General features: G+C 41.5%; 1 protein-coding gene across 5 annotated transcripts in view; it reads left to right on the plus strand.

Moving 5' to 3' along the window:
* KIF26B (kinesin family member 26B) overlaps positions 1-27,164 on the plus strand; it is a 278,191-nt gene that overhangs the window by 205,107 nt on the left and 45,920 nt on the right. For all 5 annotated transcript variants that reach the window (XM_083731982.1, XM_083731983.1, XM_083731985.1 and 2 more), the window contains 5 exons: positions 2,162-2,368; positions 3,227-3,320; positions 4,383-4,645; positions 6,697-6,880; positions 10,088-10,247. In XM_083731982.1, coding sequence (XP_083588108.1) covers positions 2,162-2,368; positions 3,227-3,320; positions 4,383-4,645; positions 6,697-6,880; positions 10,088-10,247 — 908 coding nt within the window. The remainder of the gene's footprint in view (positions 1-2,161; positions 2,369-3,226; positions 3,321-4,382; positions 4,646-6,696; positions 6,881-10,087; positions 10,248-27,164) is intronic.

The raw sequence follows: 27,164 nt of genomic DNA on the forward strand, positions 1-27,164 counted from the left end.
CACTTGGCCCTCTGTTGCTTCATCTGACCCTAAGTATGGGTCCTAACACCCTTGATCCTGCCCTCTGATTTCCCTTTTCAAAACTTAACCAACTGTTGGGTTGTTGTTGTTGTTGTTGCTGCTGCTGCTTTTAAATGAAGAACTTGAACATATTGCCCTTGAGCATGCGAAGAAAGCTATTGCTCTAGAACAGGCTGATCACTTTGAAGGTGTAGGCTTTGTGATGAAGAAGAGTTGAAATAAAGGGAGGATTTGCACCAGGTGCATCTTTTACAACCAAGGGCTACAGCTCAGTAGTCTGCTTGGCATGCAGAGGGTTAAAAAATGCAGTCTAAAAAATGAACACTCACATTTCCCCATATGTTCATCCTAATTGTGCTGGCAAAATTATGGATACCTTGAACTCTACCGACTGAATGACATCAAAGTGAAGATAAAGAAATAAGATTCCAGTATCTACCGGTATTTGTTTATGATGTTCATTTCCCACTCCTTTGGAACAAGCTTCTTTTGTGTGAAAATGTATGTAAGTCATAAGAAGATATAGATTTTATTGCACCATTCAATTTTGCGGCTGCTCTCAGCACAAATTTATGCTCCTTTCTGTTATTTAAAGCAGTGGCAATGAGGAATTACAAAGCCTACTCTTCATTAACCTCCAATAAGTCTGTTCCTATAGTCAGCAATTGCCATTACATTGATAGACTGCTAATATAGCTTGATAGCTCTGCCTCTGCCTCTGTCTCTATGGAAAGTGGACTCCTGCCAGCCCCCTCCCCATGCAATGCATGTCCAATAAAATGTGCCAAAATGACTGATGGGACAAGTAGTTCACAAAGACACACTGCTCAAAATGAAAGTGCTCCAGCCTTATGTATCACATAAGCAACTATATAAACCCAAAATGAAATTTTGCAGTGCGGGTTAGAGCTGCAAATACTGCTGACTGAGATCACTGAAGCCTCCATTTCTGATATGCTTAATATATTCCTACACCAAGACAGTAGCCTAAGTGGACTGAGAGTGGACTTCAAAATTCTTGATGGGGCTTGAGGACTGAAAAGATCAGAAATATTAAGAATTATAGATTGAGTTCTGCTTTGTGGTATAACCCAGGTGTAACTCTGCTGGGATCAATAACAAGAAACATAAAACATTTAAAGACATCTCATAAAATTCAATGAGCCTTACGCAAACCGGTGCCAAGAGAAAGCTTCCCATGTGACAATGTGGGATTTTGTTGGCTTCATATATGAAGAAGAAACAAAAAACAAAAACCCCAAGCGAATATACTGCATGGATTTCTTTTAAACAATCCTCTTGGTGTGACCTGTCTTCTAATGTATTAATAAATCCCAGCAAGAGGGATATATTTTGATCTCACATGGTAGTGAACCAAAGAGATTAAGAGGAGCTATTCAATCTTATTTTCTACAGCATTTGTTGCAGAAGGTACACCTATCGAAAAAGAGTTTGGGGGATTTCCCCCTCCCTTGATGCAAAACAAATGCAACACAAGCTGATAGGGCCACTTACTGGAAATAACGCTTGCATTGAATATTCTCCAGTTTCCATTTTTGGTTGAAAATGACTATTTAAGAGTGGTACAAATTTGTCTTAACAGTTCAACCCTATACACTGAGTTCAAAGGAACTTACTCTCTAGTGAGTGAGTATAGGATTGCATTCTTTGAAAAAGCATTGAGTGTATGAAAATTCAGCTTTTTAAAAAATAAAAATTCCTGTTCAGTACAGTTTTTCTTCCTGTCTGTTACTTCTTTCTCCATGGATAAGTCACCTGGCAATCTCAGCCAATTTGGAACCTCATTATGAATGACATCACAGTGGTACATTGCGAATCAAATTGGTTATTTGATGCATCACTGAGGGCGCATGAAGGAAACTGAGCATGAGGGCAGTGCTTCACTCATTAGATACATTGGTGATCTCACTGGAGTGAGTGCAATGCGTGATATCACAAGAAACATTCATTTACCAAAATTTTGTTCCAAACCAGCCTGCATCCAAAATTTTGTATTTTATCACTTTCATACAAAGTACTCAAGAGTCTAATTATAGTTGTTTGCTGATATATGTATATATAGCCTAATGATATGTGTGGGATTTCTCCTTCCCTGCCCCTACCCTTTGTTTGCTTATAGGTGAAGGTCATGGTCCGCATTTGTTCTACCTTGGCCAGGGACTCCTCTGAATCCAGCTCCTTCTTAAAGGTTGATCCTCGTAAGAAGCAAATTACTCTGTATGACCCATTGTCCTGTGGAGGCCAGAATGCCTTCCAAAAAAGGAGCAGTCAAGTGCCACCCAAGATGTTTGCGTTTGATGCCGTTTTCCCTCAAGACGCATCTCAGGTAGGCAAACTGTGATGGGGATAATGTTCAAAGAATTGCATTACTGTTATTCAGAAGCTTCATTATATATTAATATCAGGTCGAGAATGAATTTCTTTTGTAGTGTATATAGTAAATGTTAAAACCTTACCCAATTCAAAATGTCTAGTCTGAAACAAGTGTGTCGGAATGTGTGTGTATGGAGCAAAACAAATCAATATCAGTATGTAAAATTCAACCGCTTCAGGTTTCAGCCTACCTGCTAGGTTTTGTGGTTCATAGCTACCAGAACTTTCCTTGTGCACTCAAAGGAAAATGTCCTTTGATATCCTTGTGTCCATTGATATCAGCATGACAGGATCCTTTCTGTCCGTAGACAACCTTCTTTCTCCTTGGCCATCTGTTTGAGCATGTAACTCAAGCATCCCTCAGTTTTGCAGTCTTATAATGCTTCCTAATTTATCTGTTCACATTAGTAGTGATAGTCATAATGAGAAGGCTATGATCTTTTCTGTAAAATACCTGCCCCCAACTGTAATGTAGTATCTAAAAAAATCTACATCATAAAAATGAGGTAGGAGATAGGAAAATATTCTGTTGCTGATAATTTTTTGCAGTGGGGCAGGGGGGAGGTTTAGCAGAAACCAGCCATCTCCTGGTTTGAAGCTGTTTTAACCCTCATCATATCTTTCCTAGAGATTTTGTTAAACTATTATAACAAAAATTGTTTCAAGTATATAGATAAAAATAGCATTGAAACGTATAAACTGTTATTAACAACAACAAATCTAACCTAGTTTTCTTTAAGCAAGATATTGATAATCCCATTTATATTCACATTTCCTCATGAATATATAATCTTCTTCCCCATTATAACAGGCCGAAGTATGTGCAGGAACGGTAGCTGAAGTGATCCAGTCTGTGGTGAACGGTGCTGATGGATGTGTATTTTGCTTTGGACATACCAAACTAGGTTAGTAAGTTTCATATTCAAAGGACAATATAGAAGGAATTTGTCAGCTATAACCTCCTGTATCTTGTTTCCTTCAATATATCAGTCACTCTTGTACTTCCTGTGATTTTGATGTATTCCCTGAATACTTAACAGTGACCAGGGTGGGGGGATGTGTCATTCTCCACCCCACTTGCTCCTCACCATTGTTTTATAATAATGGTTTAAAATCATGATGATTAGATGAAGGAATTAGCCACTTTTAAATTCCATGGGGTGCTTATGGTTGAACACTAGTGGCCAGTATTAGTTTGAGAAAATGGTATCCATTCAAGATAATCCATTCAAGATAATGAAGATAATAAAAACTGCACTTACAGATCAATCAGCTTAAAAGAATATTATTTCAAAACCTTCTCATTGTCATGGTTGACAGCATTCCAAAGGTCTACCACTTGAATGGATATACTATTCGGAAATTTTATCTCTAGTATTACTTAACTTGGGATTGTAAATTTTATGTGGATGGACTCTGTTTGTATGCTGATTCATATTTCCTATACATGAAAATGAAAGCAGTGAGCCTTACTTGCAGTTTTACAATTAAAAGTAGGTTGTATCATGCCCAGTTTTACCAACAGAAGACTGAGGTACAAAAAGGAAATTGAAAAGTTAATAGAATATCCATTCAATAGCTACAACTACTTTTCAAGTGTATTCCAAATCAAAGGGCGGAATCCAACATAGTGCTAAGTCTCTTGTTCAATCAGTGCAAGGATTTCCCCTTGCTCAACATAAAGTTCTGCGCCTTCCTTCCCCTGCATGTACCCTAAATCTGTTCTAGGTGGTCCCCCAACCCTTAGGAGCAGATTTGGAGAGGGCATGAACCATGCATGGGGGGGGGGAGGAGAGGGGAGAAGTGATGTTGGGCAACCATTGACTGGACACAGTTGTGAATACCACTGAACAACACATTATTGCAGATCAGGATGTGCAATATTGTAAGATCACTCATAGGGTTCCTTCCTTCACATTTTCTGTTTGCAGTCATTATCTTCCTTTTCTCTACTCCATTCCAAACAGGAAAATCCTACACGATGATTGGAAAGGATGATTCCATGCAGAACCTTGGCATAATCCCTTGTGCCATATCCTGGCTGTTTAAGTTGATTAATGAACGGAAAGAGAAGACAGGAGCCCGGTTCTCTGTCCGAATCTCAGCAGTGGAAGTGTGGGGAAAAGAAGAAAACCTGAGAGACTTGCTGTCAGAGGTGGCAACAGGCAGCTTACAAGACGGCCAGTCTCCTGGGGTCTACCTTTGTGAGGACCCAATTTGTGGCATGCAGGTGAATACAAAACTCTTTTAAGCTATGACATATACCAAGTGGTGTCATGTTTTTACTACAATGGGTTCAATTTTTAAAAAAACCACACCCAACAACTCTAAGCACAAACTTTTTCTGACTTGGAAGTGTTTACTCTCAGGCACACAAGAAACTTTATGACCTGCAGCTGCAGGGGCCATCTGCTCTCCTGGCCTAAATATTTGCGCCTTTGGCATAACTTGATGTTGAGCAGAGACCTCTGTTTGCTATAAAATGTGAAAGGATTCAGATCAAACAAAATTTGTCTCCTTCCTATAATAATTTCTCCAATGTATAACAACACACTAAAATATTTACAATATTGCACAAATAGCTGGAGGCCAATAATATGGCTGTTTATATCTTCACAAACTACATTATTTATAGTACTAGGCTTAGTAATGTTGTAGGAAGTATTAATAGCTACTTATTAATTGCTGCCAAGCTGTGAATGGGAGCCCTGGCCAAGCCAAGAACAACTCCCAGTGTTCTTCGGATAGGAACACCCAACTGGTTTAAAAAAACAACACAACACTTCCTGGCCATGTTGAAAGATACATGAGCTGCAGTAGCCGTTTGACTCCCTGCCCCTCCTTTAAATTATGGCTAAATCCTCTAGGCACCCTTGCTGGCAGGAGTTCCTTGTAGTCCTCACATCTGAAACAAAATACCTACTGTTCTGAGCATACAGTGACTACTGCCCTTATGGTGTGGGATTTTACCTTGCACTGAATGTGTTGGAGAGATTTCCAGCAAAAGAGGAAGAGAGAAAGTAAACATGAATTATAGTCAGAAATCCTGAAAACACAAAGGGCCACACAGACTTCATTCAGGGTTTCAGTTAACTTGTGCAGTCCGTAGAGAATCATGCCAAAAAATCGTTCAAAGCTTTCTTCAGTGCCTGCAGAAAATCTAAAGTTGCCCCTTTTACCACACCTCAGACTTCAGTTTATTGGCAAGCATGTGTGATAACTAAGCAGTCTTGTTTGAAACACACCAAAGTTAGAGGACAAGTTAGAATTCTGATTAGGGATGGAGATGATCTTGAGCATGGCCAATGGTCATGGGTGTTGGGAGTTGTCGTCTAGCAACATCTCAACCGCCACAGGTTTTCCACTTCTGTTCTAACAGAACATACACATGTCCTGACATTATGATGCTCCATGTTTCCCCACTCTGCATAAGGGACAGCAAATGATGTGCAGCAGGGATAGAGGAAAGCAGGATTGATTGATCTCAGGGGAAATAGAAATTATATCCACAGCTGTCATTTTAAGCAGGAACCATGTGTTTACTATCACACCTAGTTTGGACTTGGCAGAAGGTTTTGAGAAAGCAGATCTGCAAAGCAACTGTTAAGGGTCGGGGGAGTCTTATATTGTCCGTTACAAGACATCCAGCCTCTCAACATATTTACTGAAAAGAACAGGGAAGTGTGGAGGTAGGCTTGCTTGATGGTAACCTTGAAGGCAGATGGAAGCTAAAGTGTCAGTGACTAAAACCAGCCTAACTGGGTCTGAGAAACAGAAACCAGATCCAAAGGAGGACACCAGGTTCAGTATCACAGATCTAGAGTGAAACACCTTGCTTCTTCGTTTTTGGGGTTTTGTTCATGTGGAGGCATTCCACTATGGGGATTCTCTTTTGCCAGAGATGTTCTGCAAAGCAGGATGTTCCCTAATCTAGAGCATGCTGTATTTTGGTGGTGCTAACAGAAAGTACCGTATTTTTCGCTCTATAAGACGCACCAGACCACAAGACGCACCTAGTTTTTGGAGGAGGAAAACAAGAAAAAAAATATTCTGAATCTCAGAAGCCAGAACAACAAGAGGGATCGCTGTGCAGTGAAACCACTTGCTGTTCTGGCTTCTGGGATAGCTGCGCAGCCTGCATTCACTCCATAAGACGCACACACATTTCCCCTTACTTTTTAGGAGGGAAAAAGTGAGTCTTATAGAGCAAAAATACCTTGCCAGTACTGGATCTCAATAAGCACATTTTATGTGGTTTGTATCCTGTCGGTTGCCTTGCAGTTGCAGAATCAAAGTGAACTCCGAGCTCCTACTGCAGAGAAAGCTGCCTTCTTCCTTGATGCAGCCATTGCCTCACGTCGTAGCAGCCAGCAAGATTGCCGGGAGGAAGATCACAAGAATTCCCATATGCTCTTCACTCTGCACATCTACCAGTACCGAATGGAGAAGAGTGGAAAAGGGGGAAGTAAGTTCCACTGTTTCCCTATCTTTTTCTAAGATATGCATATACTGTTGTTGTTTTAATGACTATGCATCTCCAGTGGCACCCTTGTAAATGTCCACTTATGCATATGCAAGGCAGTTCCATAAAACTGGGTCACAATGCTGAATGCACAGCTCCTGGTGAATACGAGCTATGCACCTGAGCCATGGAGCAGGGCACTGGTACTGACTCCTGCAAAGATGTCAGTGATCATCCAGGGCTATAAGGGATCAATTAATACAATATATATCCTTGAACCTGGCCTTGTAGTGTAAGCTTTCAAGTACCAGAGTCATGGGCTGGTGACAGTCCACCCCCATCAGCAGTCTAGTGTTTCCAATACATGAACCACTGTGGCCACACTATGTCATGAAATGTCTGTTCAGACGTGTCACTTTACCCAATAAACCTCCAAACTCTGCATTGGCTCATAAGGCTAAGTAACTCTTCTCCAACTGAAAAACTTTTCTCCCTGCCCTGCAACTGCCTCCCCTTTCCTCTGTTTACTTGTTTGCGACCTGCTGCCTGTCTCCCAGACGACTACTTGACTGTGCCAAAACTAAAAGCACAACCAAAGGCATCTCTCTTCTGGCAGCATTAAAATAGGGGCATTAATTCAGTAGATCTAATAAATGAAATCCGCTCTCTTACCACCAAGGGTGGCTTCCTTATTCACTCGGGAACTTGAAAAGCCACTATTTCCTTTATGGGTATCATTAAATGACTGAACCATTTAATCCCAAAGGTTAGCAATTTTTGTATTATGTCAGTTTGAATTGCTATGTCTGATGCCCTCTAATAGGAATTTGAATGAATATTTTTGTTGTTAATAGTCCTTTGGATTGTTTTTGATTCAGAAAATTATCCAGTACAAATACATACATGCATGGGTGATAGCCAGCATTAGTCATACACAGGGTAGACCTGCTGATTTTTATAAATCGGTTGAATAACACCCAACATAAATATAAATACAGTATCATAGTACACATACAATGTACATGAATCAAAGTGTCCAAACATATCATGCAACTGAAATCTTTTTTTGTATGCATTACAGTAATAACTCACATAGAATTGCCAGACAGAACTTAACTCACAATGGGCTTATTGACTTTCCCCCCTTCAGGGAAAAGGAGGACTACGGATGCATAATCTTTTAGGAATGAGAATGGCCCACTTTAAGAAGATTGCCATTAAAGTCATGTAATTTTCTATGTTTTTTATGTGTGTGTGCGTACACACACTTTGTAATTACTTCTAATGCAATTAAATGAAGAAATCCTATCATTTTCTCAAAGCTTGATAAATTATATCAAAGAAAAGTCCCCCTGGGTTGCATTCATATTCCCCCTCTGGGAGACCTATTGAGCTGGCTAGAGCCTGAGATAAGCTCTGATCTAGTCTAAAGTTAGTTGCGATTAGGCCCCCTTAATTTCTTTTTAAAATGCTGCTCAGTAACATTTTTTAGTATAAAATTGAAATAAATAAATAAATAGAATGTTGTAGAACGGTTGGAAGCAGAATCTTATCTATCTAACAATCAATAAATAGGTGCCAATTCTTCAAAACTGTTATTGGGTGATATCCAATTTAAGTCATACTCAAAGCAGACCTGAAAATAATGGACTTAATTAATGAACTCAGACTAAGAATAACCTTGGATATCACCCAGGGTTATTTTTTTGACTTCCATTTCTTAGTGTAGCATGTTCACTTAATTGCAACATTTGTACTACACGCCATGCTCTCAAAAACAATTAGTTCATTGAGAATCTAGTAGTCTGAGGGCAGGGCTAGACGTTACAAAATTGACCACTAACATTATAAGCAAAGCCTAATCTCCCAGCCAATGTTCTGTAATCTGCAATCCAAGGAAACAACTCTTTATATTCAAGATGGCATACCAATGCTGGTGTATAAAACCTTGAACTCACAGTCCGTATGCTACCAAATCAAGGTCAAGGTTCTTGTATAAATTTACAAAGCACTTGACAACTTCTGTCCAGGATACACTAAGAACCGCCTGATTCCTTATATCCCTGCCCAGTTATTGAGGTATTTGGAGGAGTCACTGGTAGTGGCCACCCTCATGCCTCAGACACGTGGCTCATATGTATTCAGTATAGTAGGCCCAATTTTGTGGTAGTCCTTCCTGACTGAGATCAGACAGGCCCCCTCCCAGTTGAACTTTGGGAAGACCTTTTTCATTTCAGCAAGGATTTTCAGCAAGTTTTCAGATTTTATGGTTAATTTAAATTGATTTTATCTTTATTTTATCTTTTGTAAACTTACTGTATCCCACTTAGAGGCCATGATGTTAAGCAGTGTATAAATTCTTAAAATTAATAAATAAAACATCATGCTTCCGTGAACCTAACATCTACAATACCTTTTTTTCTTTTGTACTTTGGAGTAACTATGGGTAGCAAAATATAGTTTATCAGCTACATTAAATTTCTAAGTATTTCTCAAATGCTTTTTGAGAATACGGAACACAAATAATGACATTTATAATCATGAAAATTCGTTGAATAATGCCCTTTCACGCTCACATTAGATGGCACTCTATTTCTGAGCATATAACACGTTGAACACCGGCCTCTTTAAGTAGTGTGTCAGCATTTCCAACAATACTTTTATGAAATATTCAGAAGCCAGACATTTTTGAACTGAGGAATATCAAGTGGTAATGGTCTTTAGCTTTTTAAGAAGCGAAAATTAAAAACTGCCTGTCTTATCAGGTAGTGTCTCTTGCGTTACTTTTTTTTTAAGCATATGTGGAATTCAAGCACATATATTAAAAGAGGCAATAACAGAGGAAAATGAAGTACTGTATTAAAACAACAGGCAATTTCACTTGCCTACATATGGAGGAGTTGGGTTAGTCACAAGAAAGGGTTGAGAGGAATGAATTTAACTCTCATGTTTGTTATTGCTTTAATGCTGGCTTCTTTGTTTTTGCTGTCTCTACTCAGTAGGTTATAAAGATCATTAATTTCTCTCTCTCTTCTCTCTCTCTCTCTCTCTCTCTCCAGTCTTAAAACCCATTGGTTTCAAGGGGCCTTATTCCCAGGAAACCACATATCGTATTCCAGAGTTATATATTCCAACACCATACTTACATTAACCTATGAGAATGAGAAAGCTGGCTCTTAATATCCCTCTCTCTCATTTCTTCTCTAACAGTGTCAGGAGGCCGTAGCCGCTTACACCTCATCGACCTGGGCAGCTGTGTTAAACCCCTCAGCAAAAATCGTGAAGGAGGCTCTGGACTTTGTCTTTCATTGTCTGCACTGGGCAATGTGATCCTAGCCCTAGTCAATGGCAGCAAACACATTCCATACAAGTAAGTGATCTCTCACTGTGTCAGCTCTCTCTCTCTCTCTCTGTATTGTTGGCATCCGTCGGTCTCAAGAGACAATGGAAGAGTGTGCCATTGGGGGTAAAGTCAAACTGTTGGAGTGTTACAGCATCTGCTGAGGCTGTAGAGGCCATTAGAGGGGAGAGCAGTGTATCGTTCCAAAATATATTCATTAATATCTTCAGCTCTGTTCAAGAAGTGGCAGGGAAAATAATTATAAAAATCAATAGGGCAGTACGTGGTTGCATATTATCTGTCAGCTATTCTAAGCAGTGGAGAAGATTCATTTTGGAGACTTGCCTTTCCAGTACCAAGAGAGATCTACTTAGTCTCATACAACAATCTTTTGGATGCTTGCCCATAAGTAGTAATGATCACCTTCAGGTGATTAGGTATTCCGTAGAAGCTTTTTATAATTCGGAAGAGAGCTGAGTCTCTTTTCTTTCAAGTGTGAAATGACAAACACAGGTATGTGTGAGACAGTGGGATACAAATTTTTCATAAATGTTGTTGGCTTATTTGCAGGGCCTAGATTTGCTTCATCTTGTTTGTCAGCCAGAGCTGCTGCAGAAATTTGATCTTTTTGCTTATAATGCTGATGCAACTTTTATGATACAAAGCTATAAACAGCAAACAGCACATACAGAATAATAACATTGAATATTGAACAGAAGACCCTTTTCTAGTCCCATATTGCTAATTTGTTTATTTACTTATTTATTTATTTATTTCATAAAGTTTATACACCATTTAACTGTAATGAAACCCTCAAAACAGTAATAACAAGAACTGAACCCCACTAGTACCAAATTATATGTTAACATTTATCATAATTTCTATTCATGATCTTGCCCACTATTAATTTTCCAAATTGAACATACTTTTCGGGATAAATGGGGTCACATTGTATTATTTTTGTAGCATAAGAAATAAAATCATTCCACACAACAAAATGTTGTGGTTTCACTAGCCCTTTGAAGTTAAAAACAATACCTCTAGATTAGGCTTTTGATAATATCAGTTGAAACATCTCTGTAATATCTGCATGTTTTCCCCCCTTTGAGCCTGAATAAAGGCAGGCTGAAGAAAATGTGTGTGAGAGAGAGAGAGGGGGGGGGGCGGCGTACACAATTAGGCTAAACCTATCAGAACATTGATGTTGTTTAAGTTGTAAACAGCTGTTTTTCTGGACAGGGAGAAAAGCACCACCCAAAATGTCTTCCACTCCTCATGCTGGCATATCTCTTGTTGCTGTGATTCACAGCTGTTATTCTACACTTCTTCTGGGTTTCTGCAGACATACAAGTGCCAGAACACTTGTTCATGTTTGCATCTATCTCATGAAAAGAAACACAAAGCTTTCTCTCAGTGAGCTGTTACGGAATCTATTCCCAAAAGAAACATTTGGCCTGCTCATATGGCTTGCTAGCCATCGTATAGAAGCAGTCCCAAGGATATACTTTAGAGCACACAGAGCTTGAGATACAGTGCCCAGTGTCAACTTCACTGAAGTGGTGGGAAACCTGCAAAGCGCTTTACATTAACTGGAGCCTATACCATAGCTGTCAAATGTCCCTTATTTGAAGGGACAGTCCCTTATTCCAGCGCCATGTCCCGCTGCTGTCCCTTATTGATGGATGTCCCTTAAATGTCCCTTAAATGATGTCCCTTAAATTTCAAAGGAAGCAGCTTCTCTCCCTCCCTCCCTGCCGGCCAGGGAGGAGGGAGGCTCCAACTGTGTTGCTTGGCTGCGTTGCTCACCCAATAAGAAGTCTAAGAATGACTGGAGGGTGGAGCTTTCATGTCTTGTGCTGATCAAATCGGCTGCGTTGCCTGGGGACTCGCCTTTGCTCAGCGCTTCCCAGCGGAGAGGTGACGGTGGTTTTCCTTGAGGCTTCATTTGGCTGCTGGCTGGGCTTTCTGCCTTTGGCTCAGAGGGGCTCAGAAGTTGAACATACCTATGCTGAGTGCTCGGATCAGAATCGGATGGATACGTCATCGACGGCCCACTCACCCTTGCCAGCGAAAAGGTCTGTCTGGAGCGGGGGCACATGGTGGGGGGAAATGAAAGGAGATCTCGTGGGAGGGGGGGCTTTTGAATTTGTTTTGGAGGCTCCTTCGATTGACTTATGGAGGAAAAGAAAGGAGCTGGTTGACTAAAATGGTGGGTGACTGGCAATCTTGTGGCGAGGGGGGGAGGCTGTGTGTGGCTAGTTAATGCAAGCTGAGGGGTTTTTTGAATGCTGGACGCCGTTTTGTTGCACGTGCTGCTGCAAACTTTGCAGTGCAAAGCCAGGCCGGGGAGCCATCTTAAGTTGAGGCTGCATAGGCCTTGTGGTGCATGTGATTCAGATTCTATTCAGTTGAACCTCTGTTTACAAAGTTGGTTGGACAGTGTTCTCAAAGCTACCAGCATGAGTTTGACCAGATTACAGGAGGACAGGAAGACTGGAGTGCCTGGAACAGGTGAGGCTGCAGGTCCCTTATTTTGGCTATTGATCCCTTATTTTCAAGGCTGCTGGTCCCTTATTTTCAAATCTAAGTTGACAGCTATGGCCTATACACTCTTTGCACTTGTAGCCCCATGAAAATGTTGCAAACATTTGTGTCACCTTTTCTTTCTCCAAACCTTTATTGGGCATTACAGATACAGACCATCTTAAAACATCCATATACTATACCCCCCCCCCCACAGAAATATAGTATCAGAAATTTTCATTGGAGTGTCTTCCCGCTAAACCAAGGGTAGGCAACCTAAGGCCCATGGGCCGGATGCGGCCCAATCGCCTTCTCAATCCGGCCCGCGGATGGTCTGGGAATCAGCTTGTTTTTTCATGAGTAGAATGTAGTATGGGGAATATGGCCACTGGTCCCATCATCTCCTGGCAAATAGAAGGGGAAGAAATGGAGGCGGTGAGAGATTTTACTTTCTTGGGCTCCATGATCACTACAGATGGTGACAGCAGTCACGAAATTAAAAGACGCCTGCTTCTTGGGAGAAAAACAATGACAAGCCTAGACAGCATCTTAAAAAGCAGAGACATCACCTTGCCAACAAAGGTCCGTATAGTTAAAGCTATGGTTGTCCCAGTAGTGATGTATGGAAGTGAGAGCTGGACCATAAAGAAGGCTGATCACCGAAGAATTGATGCATTTGAATTATGGTGCTGGAGGAGACTCTTGAGAGTCCCATGGACTGCAAGAAGATCCAACCTCTCCATTCTTAAGGAAATCAGCCCCTGAGTGCTCACTGGAAGGGCAGATCGTGAAGCTGAGGCTCCAATACTTTGGCCACCTCATGAGAAGAGAAGACTCCCTGGGAAAGACCCTGATGTTGGGAAAGATTGAGGGCACAAGGAGAAGGGGATGACAGAGGACGAGATGGTTGGACAGTGTTCTCGAAGCTACCAACATGAGTTTGACCAAACTGCGGGAGGGAGTGGAAGACAGGAGTGCCTGGAGTGCTCTGGTCCATGGGGCTACGAAGAGTCGGACACGATTAAATGACTAAACAACAACAACAACATATATATCTATATATATATATAGAGAGAGAGAGAGAGAGAGAGAGAGATTTGTTGCTTTTTCATGTCAGCTCCTAAGATGGCTCCAAGGTAGGACGTGCTTATCAGAGCTTTGCAAAATTCCTTTTAATTACAAGATGATGGGCGGTTGCCTTGCTGCCCCCCTTCTTGTTCCCTTTTTATTCTTTTGTTGAAAGCAATGTTATTTTATATGTTCTATCTGTTCCGGCCACCCCAGCGTTGTAAATTAGTTTTAACGAAACCCAACTGTCTTGTAGCCACAACCTGGGTTTCCTGTTGGCTATATCTCCACACTGCTAGAACTTATTTTAAGGACTTTTAACCTTCACAACCTTTTAATCTTTTAAAGCCCTTTTAAACTCCTCTGATCCCCCTAAACCTTTCACATATTTTAAACAAACCGAGGGGAGAGGAAGAATTGCCATTGCTGAAGAGACTACATCAAAGGAAAATTCTGCTTGGTTTGGGGTTTTTTAATCTCTTTAGCCTCCTTTCTATCTCCTTGCCACCCACAAGTTAGCTATAGACCTATCTGGACTGGAACTCTACCATTTGACCCAAAAGTAAGGCCCTGTTGATATACAAAGAATCCCAGAAATGAGAAGAGCAAAAAGACCCAGGTGTCCCGATATGGACAATGATACAGGACCTTTAGCACTCAAGCAGAATAACTTGGATGATTAACTTTTGCCTCACAAAGAGCCTATATCTCCTCTTAAAAAATCCCTCTAACTCTCTGCACAGAAACAACTGAGGAGACACTCCCTGGACGTAATAAGAAGGATAAGGCCATTACTCCCCTAATTGTGGCACAAAGGCTCGTTTGTGTCACCACTGAGGGTCGTTGGGAATAGTGGGAGATTGCATTGCACACTCTTCCCACTGCTAGTGGTCAGGTTTGGGGCAGAGAAAAGTAGAACATTATTCATCCTCCTTCACATAGGACAGCCTTCTATTTGAAGAACTCCTCTATTTGAAAACTGCCCAGTCCAAGACTAATTTATGGATCAAGAATCAAGGGTCTGGAAGTTGGCCACCAATAGTTTAGCACCTGGACGTCAAACTGATGAGGTACACAGGTCACCTCATCACAGTCCTCTGCACTATGGTGAGATGCACTATATTTATGTTTCATTATAACCATTATTTCAAAAATTGTATCTGTCCCAATGAATTAACATATGCAAACTTTATGCAAATCTGCGGCCAGTTTTTTTGCAGTGTGTGAGATGTAAGTGGCCACTGTGAGGAAACGGAGGAGGAGAGGGGGCAGGAAGGGCTCATGGGTGGTTAGGAGTTGAGCTTGGACCCCCAAGGAGTGAGTCTGGGCGTGATTTGGAACCTAGAGGTTCATATTCAGAGGATTCACTTTTCCTGCACACATTTCAAATCAGTACATTGCCTCATTTATTGACATGAACGAGGAAGCCTGCTCTAGGTATAACCAATACAAACATTTACATCATGAAGCTTTATCAATAAAGGGTCCATTGTTTCTATACCAAGCTCTAAAAAAAAATCCCCACTGACTTCAAGAGAAGATTTTTAAAAAATGCAGTCTGTCATAACTAAGCTTTACAGAACTTAGTTAAGGCAGTAATGAGAAGATTTTTACTAAGATATGTGTGGAAATGGTTGCTGCTGCTTTGTTTCTCTAAATGTGTTATATTATCTGTGTCTGATTTCTAAGATGAATGGGTCTCTGCGGTCCTCAAATGAATACACATTTGCACAAATTCCAGATACTAGTTTATACAGCTTAGTGTTAAAAAAAGAAAAGAAAAGATGCTCGTTGCTAGGCAGCAATGGTGATAATTCATGGTAATGCTGTTTTGGAAATAATCATTTTATACAGCATAATGACTTTTGGAATGCAAGAGATGCGTTTAGAAAAGTGTAAGAATTTATGAATCCTTTACTAAATAGCATCAGTTTAAATTTATTCTAGTGCATGAATCTTTATTCTGGAGAAGCATTTGAATCCTTTTGCATTTTTTACCCCTAGTAGTACCTGTCAACATGGTTTGGGACTACATTGGGGTGCATTTCTATAAGCAAACTATAGAGGAACGACATGTATTTTTCATCTTGTGGTGCAATACTCTGTAAAAATGGATTGCAGCACAGAAGAGGTGGTGGACCTCAGGCCCAGGGGCCAAGTTCAGGCTCTCCCTGTATGTGAGGTACCTTCTCTTTCTGTTCAAGCCAAGTGGTTCAAGCTTAGAAAGTGGATGGATTTGCTTGCAGGCTCTTGGTTGGAACATTATTACACATAGGAAGGTGCATAGAGAATCCATTCCAACAGGATACATAGGAAGAATTGTATGTCTAGTGGCATTTTGTTTGAGTAACATTTGATCCTATGATGCTTTGAAGTTCTGCCGAGTTAAAAATGATGTCAGGCAGGAGATGTAGTTAAGGAAAAGAAATGAAAAGAGGGGAAACTGCTTTACTACTCTTGTGCTATCGCCTGTGTGCTTGGAAAGAGGTTTGTCGGGTCACAGAATATGTGATGTTGTAGCTATCAGTGCACTAGAAGCACTTGGCTCTCCTCACAGCTGCCCATATGATGAGCCACAGAACTGCAGTTTTGAGCATCTCCCTAGACCAGCAGTTCTCAACCTGTGGGTCCCCAGATGTTGTTGGACTACAACTCCCATCATCCCTGAGCTCTGGCCTTGCTAGCTAGGGATGATGGGAGTTGTAGTTCAACAACATCTGGCGACCCACAGGTTGAGAAAGGCTGCCCTAGACAGTGTAGGGTTCTCAGGCTTTTGAACGGCCCCACCTATCCACACCGACTATTGAGCCCTTCCAGGAAGACACAGAAAATGCTTCTAACTTGGGCTGAGATTTTGTTAAACAAGTATTCTCCCTGGCTCTATGACCTTTTGGTGCATCCTTTGGTTTTCTCTTTCTTCTTCTGTGACTCCTAATGTTGCTCCTCTGCTCTGACACTTGGCTTCAGTGGGGGAGGAAGTGGGGTGCGGCGGGTGTGGGCTGGTCTGGGTGTCATCACTGGGGGGTGTGTGACAAAATGAGAAAAATATGAGTTTAAAAAATAAAAAAATAAAAATTGGGCTCATGAAACTTTTTAGTTCAGTCAACAAACACAATGAAATGTGACTGGCACTAGGTGCCTCACCGTGGGGGCCGGCACTTACCGTGGGGCCTGCAGCATGCCTGAGCCACGCGTCTCTCCTGGGAGTGATGTGGTGGCTTCGGCGCCTGCAGGCTCAGCGCTGCCTGAAACGGCAGCGTGGAGCTTGCGTCTGCCTGCTGCTTCTCCCTCAGCCACCCTGCAGCTGATGGGAGGCTGCGGAGAGGCTCCATGCAGTCGCCCCACCCGCATGGGCGGCTCGCCCTGCCCCCAGCTGCAGGATGCGTGCACCACACCAGCACCTGAGCAGCTAGCTACACTGCTGCTTGGCTTGATCCCTTGACTCTGACCCCCTGACATGGCACCTAACTCTTGAGACCTGGCGCCCTCCTCTCTGACTGCTTCCAAAAGCTCAGCCATGTGGAAAACAAGCTAGAGAATACATTGTGCCTTGCAAGGTTACTTTTCAACTCTCCAAAATCTGCATTTGATATTCGTAGTAATGCTGAAATATTCGAATCAAACCTTCAGTTTATTTGTGTGAAGCAGCCATTTTTCTCTTTTCAGCGCCAGGAGAACATTTCTAAAATATCGTGTTCCCTTCTGGGTATGTTTGAATAGGAATGATGTTGACAAATTGGAAAGGATTCAAAGGAGAGAAATAAGCATGATTAAAGGTCTGAGGGGATTGATTGATTTATGAGCAATGAGTACAAGAACTAAAGCTTCCTTGCTTTGGAAAAAAAAGAATGACTAAAGAAGATATGTGAACAGTTTACAAGATTTTCAAGGGTAGCAACACAGAGGACAGGGAATCATTATTTGTATGTCTGCAAGTGGAATCCATTTGGGATGAAGGAACAGAAACAAATAAAGCAAAGGGAAATAAACTGTCAACCGAGAATGATTGCACCTGAAGGTCAGCTTTAGAGATGCAGGATTTTCCATGTTATAGCCACAACAAATTATTCAATGCCCTATTTCTATATTTAGTCTCTTTTAATAGTGTATGCTGACCTAAAGGCGAGTTGAGGTTGATTAAATATACCTCAGATCTTACCTCAGAAGGTGCTAGACTCTCCTTCATTGGGTTTTTAAAAACAGATGTTGGCTGGCCCATGGTCAGGTATTCCGTAGCTTTGATTCCTTCATTGCAGGGGGTTGCAGGAGATGACCCTTGGGGTGCCTTCCAACAGCACAATTACATGAGTCTGTGAAATATCTGTAAAGTTCATTGGTAGAATATTTTGAATAGGGACAGGTTTTACTATAACCTACTGAGTTGTTGCAAACAGAAACCAAGAGTTAATCCTTTGATTGTTATTTTAAATGAAGCAATCTGCAGGGTTTGCCAGCTTTCCAACCCTGCCAGTCCATCCTCTGCTTGCTCTTCCCATTACTTCTGTCCATTCTCCTGGCACAAAAAGTATGTTTAAAGGAATGGACCTATTTTTCACTTGTCTATAGGTTGTTTGGATTATTTTTCGTGGCTGTTTCTTACTGAATTGGTTTATAGCCAATTTCTTAGAACATTCCATGATATAGTAGCCAAATCAAACTCATTAAACTGGAAACATTCCCACTCCCTTAATTTGCCCCCAGTGAGAGATTTATACCACTGGGGATGTTTATATGGTGATTAACAGTGCTATAAGAAAGAAACTTCATTTGAAACTTGGCAAAGCTGCCTTTTATAATGCCTTATATGAGTCTCCTATGCAACCACTTTAGTCAAATCCTACGTTTATATTTCCCATCTGGAATAATTTCCCTACATGCTACATAATTCTTCAGTTGGGCAGGCATAATGATTACAGAACTCAAAAACTGTTCTTTTGAAAACAGGTATGATGTCTTAGGCATTTTAGTCATGTGCAGGAAACCCAATGGGCAGGCAACTACCTGTTTTCTGTGAAGTTTAAATTTCAGCACAAATGTCAGTATGTAAAAGGGAGTGACGTTCCTGCCAAACTACAAGCCACCTCCTGTCAAGAATCACTTTTCATGACAAACAACAATGGCTCCTTGTAAGTATGGTTGGTCATCTTGTTTGGCACTACAATTCCTTTTGTGTTCCATGTTTTTCAGTTGTATGTTTTATCACAATAGTGATAAGCAAAATCATGCTTTACATCCCCCCCCCATTCAGGAGCTGCATTAAGCATGTGGGCACAGAAACCTTCTGACCCCAAGACACCTTTGGGGCCAACCTGAAGGCATTTCTCAAGACACCTTTCCAGGTGCCTAAGGGTGCCACCAAACCTTATCTACCTCATAACGTCCTGCCCCTACCTGCCAATGGGGCCAATTAACCTATTTCATGACTACCACCCACTATATACAACCATCACATATCAGCACAGAGTAGGTGAAAACTTCTGATAGCAAAGCCAATCAGCTGACAAACAAAACATTCCTACTCTGTCCTCTAAATGCTAATCAGCCACTTCCTGCACTGCTTGTAGGGTCAGAAGTGGCGGTAGCCCAATGAATGAAGAGTTCACGGGCAGAAAGGGCTTAGGTAGCCCACCTTGGTCCTACCCTCTCCCTAGCATTGGTGCAGCAAGTGACTGCACCTTGAAGCCTTTTGTCAGACCTCCCTCATTCCCCTGTGCGGCTGCAAAAGCCACTTGCCACCACAGCCGCTTCTAGAGCAGCAGGCATAGGAAAGTGATAGCTTGCATAGGTGAATGTGCCATTACATAACAGGCAGATGTTTTATATCGACACAAATCATCTGCATGGCAGTTTTTAATGAAGTGTCCAGTCAAGTGTAGAGAAATCAAATTACGGAGACACGTTTGTGTGAACCTGCTCTCTCTGTGTTGCTTAATGACATAACATGGATGGTGGAAAATGCTAAATTATTTACTTCTATTGGTTTTTAAATTTTCTGTGGCATTTTTCTTTCCAAGGAAATTCAAAACAGCTAGAAGGACAGATAGTGAAAAATATTATCAAAGAAGACTAACAAAAAGACCACAGCACATTCTGTGTTCTGCATTTTATCAGCTGCATGAGTTGCATTGTTGTGATTTAGTGTCACCTATCCATTCTCCTTGATTTGTACTAATTCGTCATAAATTTTCATTCCAATTGACAGGAGCTACTGTTCTTTGTGCCATTTACTTACAATGGCTGTGTTAAGTTATAAGGAGCACTACTTCAATTTAAGATACTTCTCTCTTCACAACTCTGTTAGACAAGGAACATGGCCATTTTCTTGGCATCTCCCATATTAAGAGTCCCAATGGTTTTTAACATTGCTCAGTCTCTTCTACAACATGACATAAATCAAAGTATTCTGCTGATCCGTTAGCCTTTTCACAGGAGCGCAGGGGACAACCGGCAAAAGTTAGACTTAATCTGACTGTCAGTGGTTACTGTAAAGACACTAGACCTCTTTGTTGTGTATTTGTTTAAAGCATAATTTGCTTATTTTATTTTTTAAGTGATGCTGCCAAATTTGCTGTGGTTCAAGATTTGTTTGGCATGTGACTTTGTAGTTCTTAGTCTTATCCCAAATTGACTGCCATTTCCCCCTAAATTATTTTCCAGCAGGATTTAGCATAATATAGGCCTAAAAAAACCTGCTCCCTGGCTCTTCTTTTGTACCCTTTCTAGTTACCTGGTGGCTGCCTCAATAGCCGTAGTGGATAGAGAGATCTAGAGATACCTAGAAACATTCTGGGATATGCTTTCCCCAGGAATTCTGGGAGATGAAATTGTTTTCCCATGGTCCCATCACCTAGGATGCTAACATTCCAGGCACCAGAGGAGGAGAAGTAGGGGGCTTCTCAATCCTTAAATCTCTTATGCTGTAGATACTGCCATGCCTGGGAAGTGGTCAGTGATGTCATCTGGAGTGCAATAGGGTTTCCAAATATGGAATTGGGTTCCAGAACAACCAATTTCCCCCCCCTACCCTTGAGGAAGGTCTGCACGTCACTATCATTTTAAATTATACTGGATTAAATTCGTATTTCAGTCTTTTAATCATTGCCCAGCATAGGAGACATTCCTGGCTGTTTGGCCAGATCTAAATTCTAGAAATAAATGAATGAAACCTAGTTCCTGCCACCAACCACACTTCTTCAGTCCCTGTCCATGTATTCCCATTAAGTTTGTTTTCAAACATGGCTTTGAAGGCTTTTTAAAAGGAAAGCTAATCTGCAATAACATCTCTCCCTTATCAGTCTCTACAGCTACAGCAGGCACTGTAACTCTCCAATGGTTTGGCTTTACCCCTGAAGGATCACTGTTCCATTGTCTCCCAAGACAGAAGTTGCAGAATTAATTTATACGTTACCTTTCATAACATGGATAAACCCAGTCCAGAAGATCTACTAATTAATAAGTGACAATTTCATGAAACCTCGAGAATGCTCTTTAATTTAGCTTTAATGCCGTGTTTTCCTACTCTTGTTCTTAAAGTATTTAACATCTAATAGGAAAGAAATGGAGAGGGAATACTGCTGAAGCAGCAGTCTCTTGAGAACATTGTTTTCAGTATATGAAGCTCTTTGTGGCTTATATAGTTCTACAATACAAGGGTGAATCATGTATTGGAACCACATTTTGAAATGATCTTAATTAAGGCTTTGTCTGGGATGTAATATTCTTTGATGTAGTAGTTCTTTGAAATTCTGCTTGTAGCAAGTTTCATTTTTTGCTTTGTGCTTTTAGGTTTTCTTTTCTTTTCAGGGAGTCAGAGGGCACTTTGGATCCAGTAATTTGGCGGACTTGTTAGAAAGAAAATACTCCTGTCAAAGAGCTAACTAAATTCAAAAAATGTGACTAAGAGAATCAATCACTCATCATAACTCTGCAACCCATCCATTGGTCTTGCTTGTGGCAACTGTTGACATCAGTTGAGGACTACAGTAACACCCACCTCAAAGACTACTTTGTCTAGACACGTTGACAAACTTGGGAAAATGAAGATCATGGCTGCTTTTGGTTCATCTTTCTTTTCCTTTGTTTTCAATGTAGTTAGAGACATTACTGGATTTCACACTAGTGAGGCAGTAGGATGGCTACTGCATAACCACTTAAGTGAGAAATGTTCAGGTGTGTCATCATACTATGGTTCCAGAGGGGAAAGTTGTATTTAGCTATATCTTGCTGTCACAAGAGCCTTCACGTGCCAGTTTTATTATTATGGTGGTTCAAGAAAAGAGCACAATGGATAGGGGAAGCAACTGTTCCAACTTCTCAATTAATCTTAGAGCTCTACAAATAGGCAGAGTGAAATGGCCACCTCAGCAGTGGATGCTTGGGCTGGGTGGCAATGACTAGGTGTTGGAAAATAGTAAATGATTTATGCTCCCTAAACTAGCTTACTATCTTCAGGTGTAGGTGTGATTGTGGATGCTATTGCAATACCACTGTGGTCAGCTGATCCTCAGCTGTATGTGAGATTAAGGAAGCCCATTTGTCTTTTACCCCAGGCAACAGAAGGTGATGGGCAACCCCTGATAGAATTGTAGAGCTGCAATGCAGGAATCTCAGCTACAGCATCCATGACAGATGACTATCCTTCCTTGGAGGTTTTTAAGCAGAGGATGGAGAGTCTTCAACCTCCCAAGGGAGTCCACCCCACTGTTGAATAGAGACTCCCAAGGGAGTTCACCCCACTTATTGGCAGAATTTTCTTCTCGATGTTTAGTCGGAATCTCCTTTCTTGTAACTTTTCATTGGATTGAGTCCTATCTTCCAGGGCAGGAGAAAAGAAGCTTGCTCCATCTTCCATAAGACAGCCCTTTAGTTATTTGAAGATGGCTATCACATCTCCTCTCAGTTTCCTCTCTACAAAGCTAAACATACCCAACTCCCTCAACCGTTCCTCATAAGGCTTGGTTTCCAGACCCTTGATCATCTTGGTCACCCTCCTCTGCATACATTCCAGCTTGTCAATATCCTTCCTAAATTGTGGCACCCAGAACAGGGCACAGTATTCCAAGTGTGGTCTGACCAAGTCAGAATAGAGTGGTACTATTACTTCCCTTGATCTGGACACTATACTTCTTCCACTTTTTGGTGAAATATGGCTATCATATGCTTCTTCCTCCTCTGGAGAGTGGCAGGAATAGTTCTGTACACTGTACCTGCTAAAGCCACCTCAGAGTGTTCTGAGGTCTACAAGTGCTGTTGTTGGTCCTCTGGCCTTGAATTGGAAAATAGATTGCTGGCAGAGTAGAAGATTTGGGACTCTAATCTGGGCATATTTCTTCAAGCATCTGCATTTGTAGATGGTACCCAAATACTTCCCCTTTGTTAGAGCATAAAATAGATAAAAATTCAGGTCTTGGCCTGGAAAGGGGAGGATGTTTTTCATTTGACAGTCTTAAGCCCTAAGCACCATTACATAAATAAAACTAGCAGAACTCTACATTTTTAGAACCTAGCCTTGCTGCGGGAGAGTTTCTCCCGCAAGTTCCAAAGATCACAGAAGCCCTCTCTACAGTAACTTGAAGCACAGCTTTTAGCATGGCTGCCCCAGTTATGTGAATAGGATTCCTGTCAAGATGCAATAAGTGCCTGGTATCTACACTCTCTGGAAACAATTGAAGACAGCATTGTTCTGACAGGCTTTCCCAGCTGGAAAAATGGGTCTTTACCACAAGTGCTTTGTTTAAAATCTACTTGCTGTTTTTGTATTCCTAAACTGGTTTTAATTATATTTGTTGTACATTGCCTTGCAACAGTCGTTTAGAATGCAGCTAATAAATCATTGATGGTGATGATGATAGTTTACAGAAGGGGTGAGTGATGACCTCATCCCTATCAACATTCAAAAGGGTAAAACCATCACCGACAGCAGTGAAGCCAGAATGGCACTCCTTTGGGGATGTTCCTTCCATGTGACTTTGGCATGATATAAAGAGACGTTACCCGCCATGTGCTTCCACTAGTTTCTATGAGGTTACAAAGGATAAAAATCAGGGGATTAAATTGTTTCTCTTGTGTGTGATCATAAACCCACTTAAAGTGATTAAGTAGATGCTGTCAAAAGGAGCTGTTGTTGTACACTGTTGCAAGAGGCATGCATCACATGGGAAAAATAAGTAAACCTGAACTATTGGAAGGTGTTAGCAAAGCCATCATGTATTATACTCTCCAAACAGTCATTTAGTTATTGATTTTATTTATTTAGTGTTCATTGGAGAACTTGCTATCTTTCAGAATTAATTGGATATAAAGCTAAAGGACTGCTGAGCCTACCAGCACAATTGGACTGCACAACAGTCTCAGGAAATCAGTGTACAACTTAACACACGTGTTACGACTTGTCAGTGGTGAGATGTAATTATGTGGAGGTAATGATTCCCCTGTAACTTATCGCTAAACAAACATCTATAAAGCCGTTCACTTGAACTTATTCTCTGATCATCAGGGATAGACTTGGCTAGTGCACCTACCTTTCTGTAAATATATATAGATATCCCTGAAGCTCTTACATGACTTGAATAGTAGAATTAGTGCAAGAATAGAATCTTAATGTTTGGTATACCTTGGATTCTCAGTTGCTGGAGACAAAGAACAGGACACAGTACCCCCTCTTTCCCCAATCCATCCCCTGCTACTACCCCACAGGCAGAGAGAGCAAGTGGCAGTGGCTGCTTCAAGCTACCCCTCCCCACCTGCTCACCCAATTGTGTTGGGTGGCCTAGTGATTGCATCAGCAGAAAGAGCAGTGATAATCACTCATCTGCCCTCTTCTGGCTGGCACTGACAGCTGTGCTTTCTGCTGCTACAGATTGCATGCCGCTGAACTGGTAGGGTTGGAAGAGTGCCAGAAAGTTGTCCTGTGTTTCTTAAAAAAGCAACAACCCCAAAACTATTCTCCATCAATTAATGATAAAAGAAATTGCCATCAAAAAGAGAAGAGTTCAGTGAAATTATCATGGTTGGGTGCTTACCTTACTTTACCTTACTTGAGACAACAGGCATTTTCAAGTGTCCTTTGTATTATTCTGCCAATCAGTCCTTTGGTGGGCTGCACTCTGCAGTCTTCCCAGGTGCTTTCCTTTCCAGAAAAACCTATGACATCCACAACTGGGCTTTCCTGTGAGCACAAGAAAGCAGGGAAGATGCTGTGCACCTGCAAGCTGGTCATTGTTGGCTTTTTTTATTTTAACAGGCATCAGTTTTCAAAGCTTTTCCCCCATCAGGCTCAAGGAAGGACTCCTCTTAAAAACAAAACCAGAGAGTGTGTCAATCTCAGACATTTGGTAGCCAGCCAGCCTCCCTCCCTTCCCATGACTCAATTAAAGCTTCGGAGAAGGCACTGTGAGGTAACTCTTTGTGTCCTGAGCCCCAACGTACCTGGAGACCCATCCAGCTGGTGTACACAGTTCCAAGGGCAAATGTTAGTAAGTAGTCCAGCAATCTGACAGGTCAGGAAGCACAGTCCAGGTTCAATACAGCAAGCCAAGTCCATAATCCAACAGTCAAGCCAGGTTCCCACCTCTGTAGCCTATCCAGGGTCAGGGAACCTGGATTTCAGTCCTGAAAAGCACAATTGACAACCTATGCCATTTAAAAATGTGGGGGGGGGGAGTGTTACGGGGTGGTTGTTGTTTTAATTTTGATTATGTACTTCATGGTTTTATATCCTGATTTTATCCTGTGAACTGCCCTGAGACCTGTGGGCACAAGGCAGTATACAAATTCAAAAAATAAAATGAATAAATTGTGGTACTCCCAGGATACCCAAGCCATGGTCCCTCAACATGGGAAGTTGAGCAGACACAGCACCTCAGCTCTGCTTCCCTTTTATCCATTGAATCTTGATTGCAGCATCTGGGCTTGATGAGGCATGTGACCCTCACCTGTCCTGAGCCTAATCCAGCTGAGAAATCACACCCCTCCTCCCAGAGCTAGTGAGCCCCACCTGGCCAGCTAGGAAGCTGGGCTATGGGCCCTTGTCTGCCTCAGCCTCCTAGAGTGTACCTCCCTCTGCTCCCTATGCCTCAGAGCCTGCCGTGTTCATGGAGACGGGGACTCTTCTGGCTCTGCTCCTCTGGTTCCTGTGCACTGACTCCCATCCCCTCACCATCTTCTGTTGCCCTGTGAGTACTTTCTGTGCCCCCAACCTCTCCTTCTCCATTCCCAGCTTGCCCTGAGGTGTACCAGTCATGGCTACACCCTTCTTTGGGATCCTCTTCTTCCTCCCCGTCATCTTCTCGGGGCACTTCTGAAGAAATTCAAAACTGCCCTGAGAAGAAGGTAGAAAAATAGAAGCCCATTTTGCAGGAGAAGTAAACTTCTGAGAAGCTAGAGGACAGGCTTCAGTACGGCACTAGCACAAACCTCCCAGGACAGTACTGTTGAGTGAATGTTGGACGTTGCTCTGACCCACACTAGTTGCTCGTTCTTTGCTTGCCCACTTGAGCAGATGATCAATCAGTGGCAGAAGCAACCAATGCAATTGACTCTGTCTTCTGTGCAGACAGGCAGGCAGAAAGGGGACCCAATCCTAGAGAGAGAGGACAGGTAGTAGTGGCACCTGCTGTTTTCCCCCCTAAGAGGACCAAATAATATATTCTTAAGGCACACAATACAGTTCAACTGCTGAAGCTAAAGGGAATCAGACTTTGAGAAACGTCCAGATAAGCGACAAACTAAGAACCATATGTAAGCTACCATGTTTTTCTTGGAGGAGGAATGGTGTATAAATGTGACAAATATACATTTTATTTCATGTAAAAACGAACATTGAAAAAACAAGTATACCTCTCTGTACTAGTTGATGGTGGCTTTCACCAACTTGCTGAGCTATAAGCTTTCTTGGGCATCTACCAGGCCGCAGTTTGAAACAGATGAACTTTTGATCTGAACAGCAAGGCATGTTTTAATACTTTCTAATCCACTCTTGATATAATCTTTTGAAATCTGTTGACTCTGCACTCCTGGAACATTAGATTCACAATAAGCTTCTTGAACTCTTATGGCTTGCTCAGGTAAAAATTTAAGAGAGTGGCAATCTTGCCAAATGCTTTTTGGGAATTCCTTCTCTTAGTTTTCAAAAGTTACAGAGTAATCTTTGGAACTTCAATGCCACACATCTTAGGAAAGTATCATAGTAAGTGAAGAAACATTGCTTGCTTTTTAAGGAGAATGAAATTCTGAAAACATATAAAATCGACACACAGTATTTCTATACTCAAATTGTTTCACAAAGATGAAGGTAAATGTAGTTGAAACTAAAAAGCAGGTACTAAGAGCTTCATGGCAAATGTTATATATGTGTTG

Source organism: Podarcis gaigeae, assembly GCF_964106915.1.
Source record: "Podarcis gaigeae genome assembly, chromosome: 3".
NCBI classification, from domain to species: domain Eukaryota; kingdom Metazoa; phylum Chordata; class Lepidosauria; order Squamata; family Lacertidae; genus Podarcis; species Podarcis gaigeae.